This window comes from Gnatocerus cornutus, chromosome 2 (genome assembly GCF_029298725.1).
Source record: "Gnatocerus cornutus isolate USDA-ARS CGAHR chromosome 2, icGnaCorn1.1, whole genome shotgun sequence".
Taxonomy (NCBI): Eukaryota; Metazoa; Arthropoda; class Insecta; order Coleoptera; family Tenebrionidae; genus Gnatocerus; species Gnatocerus cornutus.
Genome location: NC_142234.1, coordinates 12,877,675 through 12,890,116, shown reverse-complemented (window position 1 = coordinate 12,890,116; position 12,442 = coordinate 12,877,675). Strand labels below are relative to the sequence as shown.

Below are 12,442 nucleotides of genomic sequence, written 5' to 3'. Positions count from 1 at the left end.
AAAATTATATTGACAATACTAACAATATTAAAAAAATATAGATTACATAATGCGAACAGGGAGTTAAAATACAATTATAAGGAAAATGCCATTGAATTTCAAGCCGAATTTGTGTTTTCAATATTTTCTTGAATTGGCTCAGTGATACCTACTTTATTTACACCGATTTCTGTGGGCGATAGCTGCAACTTCTGTAATAGTTCATTCAATTTTTCCGCTTTCCTCTCTTCATTTTTTTCAATTATAGTACAAAGATGTTCAGTTAGCATCTCCTTCTTTTCTTGTTTCCGATGCAAGAGAAGCTTTGCCTCAAGGAATTCTTTCTCTATCTTATTGTACTTCTTCCTGGAAAAAGTATGTTACACAACATCCCTCGTAAAGAAACTATACTTACTGACACTCTGTGTATTCAATACTGGCAACTTCAATTTGCTTCCTCAAGACTTTGACATCAGTAGACAAAATTGCATCAAGTTTTTTGAACTCTTCTTGGATTTCGCTCAACCTTTGTGCTTCTTCTTGTGTTTGCTTGGTTCTATCTGCTAGGGCTTTTGCCAGAAGCTCTTTACGTTTTCTGTTTTGTTCCTCAATTAGCTTCTGTCTGGCTTCAAACTCATCTAGATCTTTGAATTTTTTTTCTTTAACAGATTCGCATTTCTTTTCTTCAGTGTTAGTTACAATAGCCTGCGTGGGAGTATTATTGACCTCATTAGTATTTTTTTTGGTATTATCACAATTACTTAGTTTGGCAGTTTCTGGGACTTCCTGAACTGATATACGATTAGTGCTGTTATTATTGATTAGAGTTTTAGATTTTGAGCTATTTACATTATTGCTTTGTTTAAGTGTTGCTTTCTTTATGGTAGTTTTATTGGTACCTAAGTTAAAATAAATTAATTATTACGTTCTAAGTGACGGAATTATTACCTTTTTGTTTGGGCACATCTTGTCCTTTTGATACTTTCCGAATATCATCTTCACTAAAACCAGAAAAAGACATAATACCAGTGTCAAATTTTATTTTTCAAATCACAGTTCATAATATTAGGTTAACTAGAATGACAACATGGCAAGCTGTCAAATTTGGGGTAGGGAGCAACTTAAGTCGGATTCGCATGCGCACACCAAAAGTAAACACAATTAAAATAAAAATATTTATCTGCGATAACTGGATTTTAAACCAACATTGACTTAATGATTACAATTTGTGCAAAAACACTTCTTATTATAATTTTTCTGTATTTACTACACATTCTGAAATTGAAGAAAAACCAATCAGTCTTAATGAAATAATTATTTTCCTAAATACAAATCAGTTCTTACAGTGATATTTTTTGTCCCTTAGTTTTTGAACAACGAACGGTTTAATATTAAGTTCTTTGTGCAGTTCCGACAGAGGCTGCTCCCACCGTTTTTCAAAAAATGTATTCAATAGGAAATTGCTGGTGTGCGCTGTATGGATAGCCCACGGCAAGTAATACTTCTTGTATAGTTCTCGATGCCTAGAAAAACACGAATTTATAACGAAGCAATTTTTCAAGTAATAACTCACTTGGGTTTTAATCTAACCGGACCAAATATTGCTGCGCCGATACACATGGGAAGCTTCGTTTGAATGGCTTCGACCCATTTAACTGTAACTTCCCCTAAACAAAACAACGAGCTTACAATGAATATATTTAATTGCTTTGTTTATTCGGAAAAAAATTGCTAGAGTTGTTATGCAAAATAAAAAAATAGCCTTGAGTATGATAAAACGTATTAAAAAATACAAAACATATCGATAATTGTAACGACGCCAGAACCGTTAAATGTAGAATTATAGGTTTATGGGTTTTGACTAACTTTAGAACGTCAGTTTTTGTGCGACCTTCACTAATTACATCCGTCTCAAATACAAATAAAGTAGAAGCTAATATAGCCTTGATTAATCGGTGATGATCTAAGCATAAATAATTAGCAAATTTAGTAATTTCGCTTACCCAACATATTTGTCGGCATTCCTAAAATCGCGTGAAATAAATCATGAGCTTCTCTATACCTCTGTAATACATAGGCCGCATTTACGTCATCAATAAATTGAACAGCCATTCGTGAATCTGGCGTTACCTTCTGTAATACAATGACTTTACATCATTATGATTAACACACGTAATTTCTTACATTATCTTCTAAAAACTTAATATACGTCCTTCCAAGAGTACCCTCTGGAAAAGTTTTAAGTTTCTCTAAATCAACAGTTTTCGAGTTAATTCTCGGTCTAAGTCGTAGTATTTCCGCGCCTTCACTAGAACTTTCCATTTTCTTCATCATATGCGTGATTGCCGCTGTGCCTTTAATTGTATGAAGTTAATACACTCGATTCTCGTGTAACTACATCACCTGCGGTCTCTCCTAAACAAGCAATCATATCGGCTCTATATGGATCCATTATTGACGTCAATGCAGAACCGATGCTCAGAAGCCCTCTTTGGAAATTGTTAATTTGAATATGATTCCTTCGGAAGTCAGCTTCGAATGTGTCATGAGTTGTACTCATGTGGGCAACATTCGGTATCAGTTTTCGGTATTGCTGAATTTTCAACATCTGAAAAACAGGAGTTTCTTGGTACAATAAAACAAAGAGTAAATTATATACACTTTTAATATTAAAATCACAGGATTATTGATATTGCAAAGAAATTTTTGTTTGGTATGCACAATTTTGGTGAAGATGTTCTCGTGAGGCTTTGGTAGTAATAAAAGTCTAACAATGTTAAAAAATTAAGATAAACTGTTGAATTAATTAATATTATACAAACATAATTTAATCAGTACAGGATTTTATTCAATGGCACTATTAAAAAGTGTAGGTAACAAACACGTGGATAATTCTGGTAAGCTTTGCTGTTAATCCCAACAAAAATGTGATATGGAACCATGTGGAATTCGCAATGCATTTTTAATTAAAAATAGAAAGTATTGATTATAACTCAGTAATTTAGTTCATATGAGTATGGTAAGCTATACTACAATAACAATACTAAACAATAGGAGAGCAAAAGGTTTTAGATAAGGTGAGGCTCGCAAAACGTACAAGTGAAGCAAGCAATTTCCTTTGATTTGAGCGACGAAAGAAAAAACTGGTTGCTCACCCTTCAGATGTATATGGCGATAAATAAATATACACTGGCTTTAAGAGTCTACTGTTCAGTGATCACGTATCTAATATAGATGAATCTTAACCCTGTAATTAAAGTAGTTTTTACATTAACAAATCTTGTACTATACAACATTGTCCAATTTAGAGGATTTCTCTGTGGCAAGTGGCACATAAGCAGGACTGGAGTCTTTTCGTTTAAAAGTGACATACGTATAAATTAAGCTTCCAAACACACTAACATTAATACCGATAAAATTAACCCAGGAAAAGATGTAATCGCCGCCGATGACCATCCCCAGGTAAGTCACACAAATGTTCTTTAAACAACCAATGATGGTGGTGGTTAAAGCTGAGTTATAGAAGGTACACAGTACTACACTGTAGGACAATACAAAACCCATAACACAAGAGACAAGGAACTGGGTAAGGAAGACTGCGTCATCCCAGTATTTGTAATTGTATGCAGTTTCCAAATCACCGGTGTAGAAGGCGAAGAAAAGTGCAGGTATTATCATAAATAACGAATTATAGAACATCAGTCCATATTTTCCTAATTCTTTGGAGTCTAATTTCTTCTTCATATACACACCATTTGTTGCAGTGAAGAAGTCATTCAATAAGACAAATATGTATCCTTGCAAATTAAATGCAATATCATTACTTGCAGCTACAATTGCTCCTATTATCATGGTATATACACTAAACTGGACACTAAAACTAGGTTTAACACCTAAGATATACAATTCAAGGATCATTGTCATTAAGATTGAAAATCTTCTTAAAGCTGTGAACATTGGGAGACTAAGTTCTTTAGTTCCTCCAAGTCCAAACAACATGTTACCTATATAAATCAAAGGTAACGGAAATATCTTCCCGAAAGTGTTCAATTCGAAACTTGGGAAGTTCACAATTTTTAGCTTTTTCCCCAAGAATAAAACAAGAATTGTTGCAACCATTTGCCCAAGACCCAGAACTTGGAATGAAGGGAACTCGTAAGTTGTGAGCACGGTTTTGTTGATCACAGTTATCATAAAGGAAGCAAGTCCGTAGAAAACTGCCGAAAGAACCTGCTTCCATAGTAAGGACTGACTATTCGAATCGTCTAGGCACTGAGTCAGATGCATTTTTGCGGTGATTATTGCAGTTAGAAATCACACGTGGTTACATCACTAATTGATATTAACACTACACACATCACTGGTATGCGTAATTAGTTTGTACATAAATTTTCGGCGTTCATTTTGAGCAAGAAGTGTGAACATTTGAACTGTCAAACTCACAATGTCATTGGCAAAAAATTTTCACAAATGTCATCACCTCTTGGTCAGTTTTTGAGGTTAGGGTTCCCTGAGCCAACAAAAAATAAATTCCTAAATAAATGACTTACCTTGGGTTGTTGGAATCAGGTTTTTTACGATTTATTGCTTCATTTAATTTGATTGAACTGTTTTTGTCAGATATCTACTTTCTGAGTGGAAATTTGAGTCCAAGACTACTATGGCCCTCTATTGAGAGTGTGTCTAATTATTTCTTGAAGCTTTTTATTCAAAGTTACCTGCTTTAAAAAGTACAGTAGTTCGTGGGAGTTACGGATAGATGGCGAGTACAAAGCTTTTGTTTTTTGGCCACTTGATAAAAAATTCTGTTTCTTACCTTATTTTTTTGTTATACCCGTTTAGAACAGACATGACTTCACAGTTTACGTTTAATGTGGACACAATTTTGTCAATATCTCTTATATCCAACAAATCCCGTTTTTTTTTAATTGCGATTTATTCTGAATTCTTAATGCTAATTACTAGTTACATAATATTTGAAATATTTTAGCAGAAGAGTGGAGAATTAACGTTTGACTTTTGCAGCAAAAATTCCGAAAAGATTTTGTAATTGCGAAATACATAATTTCTTGATTAGTGCTAATTTGGCAGTTTATGTTTATATCATGGAATAAGTATGCATGCATTGGATGTGTTTACTATTGGTCAGGTAATAATAAAACGATAAACAGTTTTCTGTATAATTAACTTTGTTAGTAGTGGTAATTATTTCAAGTACCTAATTATAGAAATTACGTTTTCCGGTTAATATGTAATTTGTACCTACTCACAACTGCCCTAAGTAACAGGAAATGCAGATGGTCTATTGAATGAAAGATAAATAAATTATTATTAATTGAAAGATGCATCTAAGTTTTACAAAAAAATGTTTACCAGAATATGCGAATTAAAATTTATTTGTGATTTTTCAATTCTCTGAAATTAATTTACTTTAACTCGATATTTTTTTTAGCTTTATCCACATACAGGCATGCGAATTTTTTATTAACCATATACAGGGTGATTTTTTTAAAACGGCAGGCGTTGTAGAACTTTTATTTATGAACCGATTTCAAAAATTTAAAAAACAAATTAAACGGTTTTTAATTTACTATAAACTGATGATTTTAATTTTTTTCTAAATGTCTTAGTTTCTTTTGGGCGATATTCAACTTTCTTATTTTAAATTGACACCCATATTTTTTTTTCATAATTTAGAAGACATTAATTTTCTTGATTCAGAAATGTGTAATATGTTCTACTTTTACAAAAAATATTTAAAAAAAATATATCAAAAATAAAAAAATTTAGGCAATAAAAGTTAATAAAATCTAGGTGCGTGGTGTCAAATAACACAATATCGTTATTGTAATGTCAAAAAGCAGTAAATAACAGAAAGAACTAGTTTTCTTTCAACAAGATGGGGCTACACCTTACAATGCACAATGCATTTCTCGTAGGTGTCAATTGTGCAATAAAAAAAACGGGATGGCGTTTCAACAGTATTTTAATTAAATTAGGTAGTTGTTTTTTCTGATTTGTAATTATTATTGTCTTTTGTTATTAATAATTTAAAAAAAAAATGCCGATCTTTTCTGTTATTTGCTGCTTTTTGACATTACAATAACGGCATTCTTTTATTTGACACCATGCACCTAGATTTTATTAATTTTTATTGCATTTTTTTTCCAATTTTGATAATTTTTTTAAAAATATTTTTGGTTAAAAGTAGAACATATTACACATTTCTGAATCAACAAAATTAATATCTTCCAAATTATGAAAAAAAAAATATGGGTTCCAATTTAAAATAAGAAAGTTGAGTATCGCCCAAAAGAAACTAAGACATTTAGAAAAATTTTAAAATCATCAGTTTATAGTAAATTAAAAACCATTTAATTTGTTTTTAATTAGGAAAATGAATATTGAAGCGAATACATATTCAACTTAACAGGAAAAACTTTAATATAAAAGATATAAAAGATACCTATTTGTCATACCAATTGATAGTGTGGCCCCCATTTTAGTGTTAACTAGTATACATGAATGACCAGTGTATTGTATTGTGTTAGTAAAATTCATTAAAGTTGGTACTAATTGGGGTGTTTTGAAGAAGAGGGGGGGATATCGTGTCAAACGTCAATATGTCAAAATGGATTTGTTTACACTAACCTACAAACTTAAATTTATGAACTTCGCTGGCTCTTAAAAACTGCACTGTAAATTGAAAGTAGTTGGCAAAACACTAAAAAAGAGATACCGGTCCTTTTTTACACTGGACCGGTGCGTAAGCTGTCATTGAAGACTTCGCAATGATAGGTTACATCTAATACGAAGAGATACGCCCTAAACTCATCCATAGGCTTTTTGGAGCAAGATTATATCAGATTAATGATTTCAAGATTTCATTATATCATTTTGCACATCAATGCAGTAAGAGTAACGTGTGTGAAGAAACTTTTGGAACAAAAACTGATTTGTAGCTCAGTTTAGAGATAAAATTGATATCTAATGCTTTATGCTTATTATTTATAAACTACAAGAAAAGTGGTGTTTGCCTTTGACAACAATTCATTGCAAAAAATTTAACAATGCTAGAGTTTGAAGTTTCCTTTATTAGAGTTTGACAAAAGTAGGGCATTTGGTCATAAAGTTAATAATGTGTGCTGAATTTAAGCAAATGCAGTATAGTTGCAAACATTCATGAAGTAAAATCAGACAGTTTCCAACTAGAGTGGTTAAGGTTAGAGCTAATTTATCAAATTTTGAATTTACTACTTCTTTGTGGACCAGTAAGCCAAGATTTCGGTTAAGATTTCATTCTAGTTTCACTTGCATCTCTTCTTTTGTCCTCTTTAAACCTTTAATTAGGTGATTAAACATTCGTGTTTCAAAAACACAATAGTAAACTGCTAGTCGACGAGATTCCATTACTTCACTGTTAATAACAAACAAAGAAATCACTTTCCCAATTTTTAATGCAATAACCTCATATTTTCGGAAGAATTCAACAGTTTTTAATGTTATTCCAACGCGAAATGTAAATGTTTCATCAATGTTTACAAATTTTGACGTTCCTGTCAAAATGCTGCCATGCATGTCGGCAACTTTTGGTGTTTAAAAATATCCCTATCAAGTACATTCCTCGACACAGTTTTTGGGTACAGTCCCAAATTTCAGGCCAGGATCAACCTTTGGACCTCACTAAGGTTTGATATAAAATATATTTACATGAAATACTTACTGGGTGTTTTTGAAATCACTACCAAAAATTAAACACTGTCTTTGGCATCCTTAAGGAATGGATTTTTTAATTTTTTTTCTAATGTTTAAAAAACACCTTTTATCACTTCCTTGAAACACACTGATGAAAATATCCACCTAATTCAACAAACCTTGGAGTGTTGCTAAACAATCAAGATTATAATCTTTAATCCAGTAGCAAACTGGAAATTTTGACCAAATAATCGATTAATTTTATCTCGAAAACGAAAAGACTTTTACGTACAGCATTATTTGTCAATTGATTCTACTTCTCTTCACCAATTACCGTGTTTTGTTCGGTAGTGTATTTCAAAAACACTCTGTAAATATTTAAGACTTGAAAGAATAAATTTAAACTTCGTAAAAATGAGTACATATTTAGGGCATCACATTATTTCGCAGCGATTTAAAAAGTCCCAAGAAGATTTAAAATTTTTGAAATTTGAATGAAATCGAATAATCAAAATTTTAAAAGATGCAATTTATTTACTTTAAATATTAAAAACATGTCAACTACCAGAAGACTTCAACGAATCTAAAGATCTAAAGAATCAAAATAATCATTTAATCAATTGGAATAAAATGTGAAAAGATATTAAAAGTTGCTGAAAATGAAGAAACCAAAAAAATTGCAAAAACCTTAAAAACTCTAAAATTTGAAAAAATACTTAATTTAGGAAGTTTGGAAAATATTGAAGTAAGTACATATTTTATTGCAGAATCGTAAAGATGAATAAATTTACGGAATGCAACGTTTTAAAAGTGATTCAAATTCAAATAGAAAATCCAATTTCTTGAACGAATCTAAATATTTGATTAAACGTTTTTGGTTCTTTATTAAAAGTTGTGGCTTATTTTTCAATAAAATTATTGATAAACACAATAATGTTTTTGTAAATCTAATAAAAACCTATCAAATAAATTTATTCTTTTTAATTTATCACTTTAGATTCAAATGCAAGTTCAAACGCCAGCAACAGTGGTAGAAATGGATGAAACTTTTTTGCTGTGTTGTTGATAGTAATTAAAAAAATAGAGAGAAAAAATACTTTAAAATTATTACGTACATCTCTTTCGCTACTTTTTCATGTGCCTGTACTCTGTGGAGGAGGTAGGGTAAAGCAGGACTAAAAGCTTTTCGTGCAAAAAGCTCCACTGGCCCTTTCATACATTGTGTTTTAAAATAAAGTTAAAATAAAATTACAGGCGATTTACTGTAATTTTGACTAAGAAGTAAAGGTAATAAGTTTTAATAAAGAATCCAATATTCACTATCATCGTCAAAATAAGAACATTTAATTGGACCATCAGTTTTTATTTCCTCAGAAAGCAACAATCGAAGAAGTTTAAACGTAAGAATCAGTGAAGCTTACTATGAAATTTTTATCGGTTTGTATTTGAGATGAACATTTTTTACTTCCACTGATTTTGTCGGTCCAGGTATTTCCTCTTCACTTTCATTCTTCTGCAATGATTTGCAAAGATTGAAGTGTCATATAATTTTAATTTTTATACTCGTTTGAAAGGGAATTTCGATTCTTGTCACATGTGTTCGTATGCCGACACATAGGCCCAGTTGCGAGTTATTTAAGGGCTGTTTTGACATTCCTGTTGCGATCGTTCCACCGCAGTCCTGCGGGGTGTGGACAGGCTCTACTCTGCCGGGAGCATACATATACATAGCCGTGCATATTTGATGGCGATCTTTGGCAAGTCGTCGCCGCGGCCGCGAGAGGGCCATAACTCATATTGGAAAGTCGTATATCAGACGCTATCAGCCGTTACTACACCGTACAACATTTATCACCCATTCAAAGTCGATTTACATAAGACGCTATACCGAATTTGTCACAAAATAAATTCCCCTTAAACTGTTTCCTTCCTTAAGAAAATTAGAGGCGGAAATTTTTAACGCAGCGCACATTCTGGCTCGTTTGTCTTCACGTTTGAAACTTCACTTGCATCTAATTAAATTTGCTCTTTGATTTTTGTTTTCTTCTACATTTTTTGTCGGTTTCTTTAGTCGCATAAACAAAGAAGAAATGGCGGGGAGTTGAACTAGATAAGTATTGCCGTGTTATATTTTATTTAAATAAATGGCCTTTGGTAGTCCAATCATGGAAATTGTGTCACTTCTTCACTGGTCACAAAAAATTCATAATATCGAGCTGGTGTGCTCTCCACTTTGAACATTACTCCACCTATACGTCGTAAGCGGGTCCTGGGCATAACAAGTCGTAAGTGAAATAAAGAAAATACGAGAATTGCGCAATTTTAAACACGACTTTGAATTCCTCCCGAGGGAGACATAGAATTGCACCATACGGAACCAGTGGCGTTCATAATTTTTTAGCTTTAATGATTGTAATATGTGTTTCGTATCTCTTGGAGAAAAGGAATTTCATTAAATATTTATGAAAGAAATTGACGTTCAAACGCAGAAGCACAACTTTACGAATTAATCAAAAAACTAACCAACGTCTCAGCTATAGATTTCTGGTAGTCCTCTGTTAGTTTTGACCACCATTTTTTGAGTGCGGTCGGTTCATCTTCTATCGTTACGAACTGTTGAAAAATATTTGATTGGAATTTTGTAACATTAGAAGGATTTTTCACAACGAAATCTCCAATAAATTGTTCTAGTTTTTTGCCCAATCAATAAAACCTTCTCGGAATTCTAAAAAATGTATGCTGTTGTATTGGGTGCGTGAGACGTTATGAAAACCCTACTTACACAGAACTGTATTGACGGATTCCGTTATTACAACTGGATGTATTATTTTCCACATATTTCAAAGATGAATTTATCAATAAGTAAAAATTTCTTACCGATTTTTGATTGAATAATTTGAATACTTGGCACGTAAAGTGTTCATAACTGTTGTGTTAAGGCAACAATACCAATAAAGTAATCTTTTTCAGTGGTATGTTTCTCATACATCCAACGCAGCAATTTGCTTGCTATAGGCGTAGGCGAGCAGCTATTGTATGCTAGCTTGAGCACTGACCATAAAGAAGGGTGTTTTATGATATCGCACGAAAGAATGTTCCGGATCCAGCTAGTGGCTTAATAAGCCAAAGAAAAATTGTGAGAGCAACAAACATCTGAGTAAGTATCCAGCACGAATTTCCTGTGGACACGAAGGACCGCAAAGACCTTTTCTCTAATTAATAAAGTGTTGCCAAAATAATTTGTTCAAGCGAAGAAAGGGCGTCGAAATGAACGAATTTGCATTCGATTTGGATCCGCACCTAGTTAAACATTCACAGGTCGCCGTCGTCTGTTGCCAGTCTAAAGTAAACTAAAGTTGTTCATGTATAAAAGAACAACGGGCGACGAGTACACGTCTGCGGAGAGGCTGGAAAATCATTCTGTTGTATTGTGGGGCACGAAGCGGGATGAAACATGCAGTTCGGGAAGCTCACGTGCACAAGCCCCCAAGGGGGCACTAACACGCCAGCGCCATCGCGCCAACTTCTCGAACTAAGAATAATAAAGTCGACTTATGGTGCGCAATTACACAAAATATATTCACGGTTTTTTATAGCTCCTTGCGGCGAAAGAATCGCTCCATTCTTTTATTGGCCCGAAGAGAGCGCAGAATTGATATGTAATTGTTTTCGGTTTGATATTGCCGGCAATTCTATTTTCATTTTCTAATGTTGCCTCGCCTGGCCCACTCGCACCGAGTTTATTACACCCGATACGTTCTCTAGATTTATTGCCTTATTATCAGGTGGAGGACTGTAATAGGCAACGTTTCGCTCCGTGAGAAGCGCCACCTGAACTGTACAACCTCTAAGGGGTTTCCCTTGTACTACGAAATTAAGTTTTCCGTTTTAAACTTCCTTCATTCCCGGTTCCACCTTCCGATGAAAAATTTACTTTTTTTCACCAGTTGGACAGCAATTACACGCCAAGTTCAAAGATTCAAACTGATTTTTTATATTTTACTATCATACTAAGTTGACAAAAATTCTTCCAGTTATTTATGCAAAAAGACAAAAATTAAAAATAATCCCGGCGCATCCACCATTTTTAAAAACGGGAAAATTGCTACCAAACGTTTTTTATTATTTGCTTTTACTAGAAGGTTCTTATGACATTTAGGACATGTCAAACTCGGCAGACAGCAAGGTGTATCAACGCAGCTAAAAATCCAAAGCCATTTTGCCTTCGCTTATACATATTCGATTTTACCAATGGTCTATATTTTTACATCACTACAAATGGGTTATACATAGGTATATAAAACCAAGGAATGAACAATAGTTATTTGTTTGACTAAGGTGGAAAATGTTCTTTTGGAAATGCAAGTTAAGTCCAAGCCCGGAGAGCGAATATTTCAATTTTTCAGCATTTCTAAAGCATTTTGTAAGCGTTTAAACACACAATTTTGTGCACCAATAATAAAATTAATAGTTAATTATTGTCAAAATTTCGTGCTTCTGTAAAGTTTGCTGTAACTTCACTTAATCAGTTTACTTATATTATTTTCAAGGATCATTGCCCTCCACAACGGCACAAAAATTGACACAATTGACATTTATCTAGTGAGGCCTACAATGTGACTTTTTACCGATAATGGGTATTATAAATACTGTGAAAAGTTCAAGAAAGTATTATTATTAATATCTTTGTCTATTTATTTGCTATTTTTTGTTATTGAGTCAACTTTATTGTCGGTTTGGTAGGCGTTCTGTAGAAAAACTCGAGCTC

The 12,442-nt window shown here is 32.9% G+C and overlaps 2 protein-coding genes across 5 annotated transcripts; both read right to left on the bottom strand.

The window, feature by feature from the left end:
* Positions 1-9: 9 nt before the first annotated feature.
* Positions 10-4,662, bottom strand: Coq4 (Coenzyme Q4). 4 transcript variants are annotated; one of them, XM_088050670.1, is made up of 8 exons: positions 4,530-4,662; positions 2,383-2,587; positions 2,164-2,333; positions 1,983-2,112; positions 1,553-1,646; positions 1,324-1,502; positions 928-980; positions 755-878 (listed from the first exon to the last, which is right to left on the bottom strand). In XM_088050670.1, exons 2-8 carry the CDS (start codon positions 2,585-2,587, stop codon positions 858-860), a joined length of 852 nt encoding a protein of 283 aa, XP_087906796.1. In that variant the 5' UTR covers positions 4,530-4,662; the 3' UTR covers positions 755-857. The 4 variants fall into 4 exon arrangements, with proteins under 4 accessions (XP_087906798.1, XP_087906796.1, XP_087906797.1 ...); XM_088050671.1 differs by lacking the exon at positions 4,530-4,662 and adding an exon at positions 3,135-3,226; XM_088050673.1 differs by lacking the exons at positions 755-878; positions 928-980 and adding an exon at positions 1,005-1,254.
* Positions 2,627-4,514, bottom strand: frc (UDP-sugar transporter UST74c fringe connection). Its single transcript, XM_088050669.1, has one exon. The coding sequence runs from the start codon at positions 4,264-4,266 to the stop codon at positions 3,265-3,267; it is 1,002 nt and encodes a 333-aa protein (XP_087906795.1). The 5' UTR covers positions 4,267-4,514; the 3' UTR covers positions 2,627-3,264.
* Positions 4,663-12,442: the final 7,780 nt, after the last annotated feature.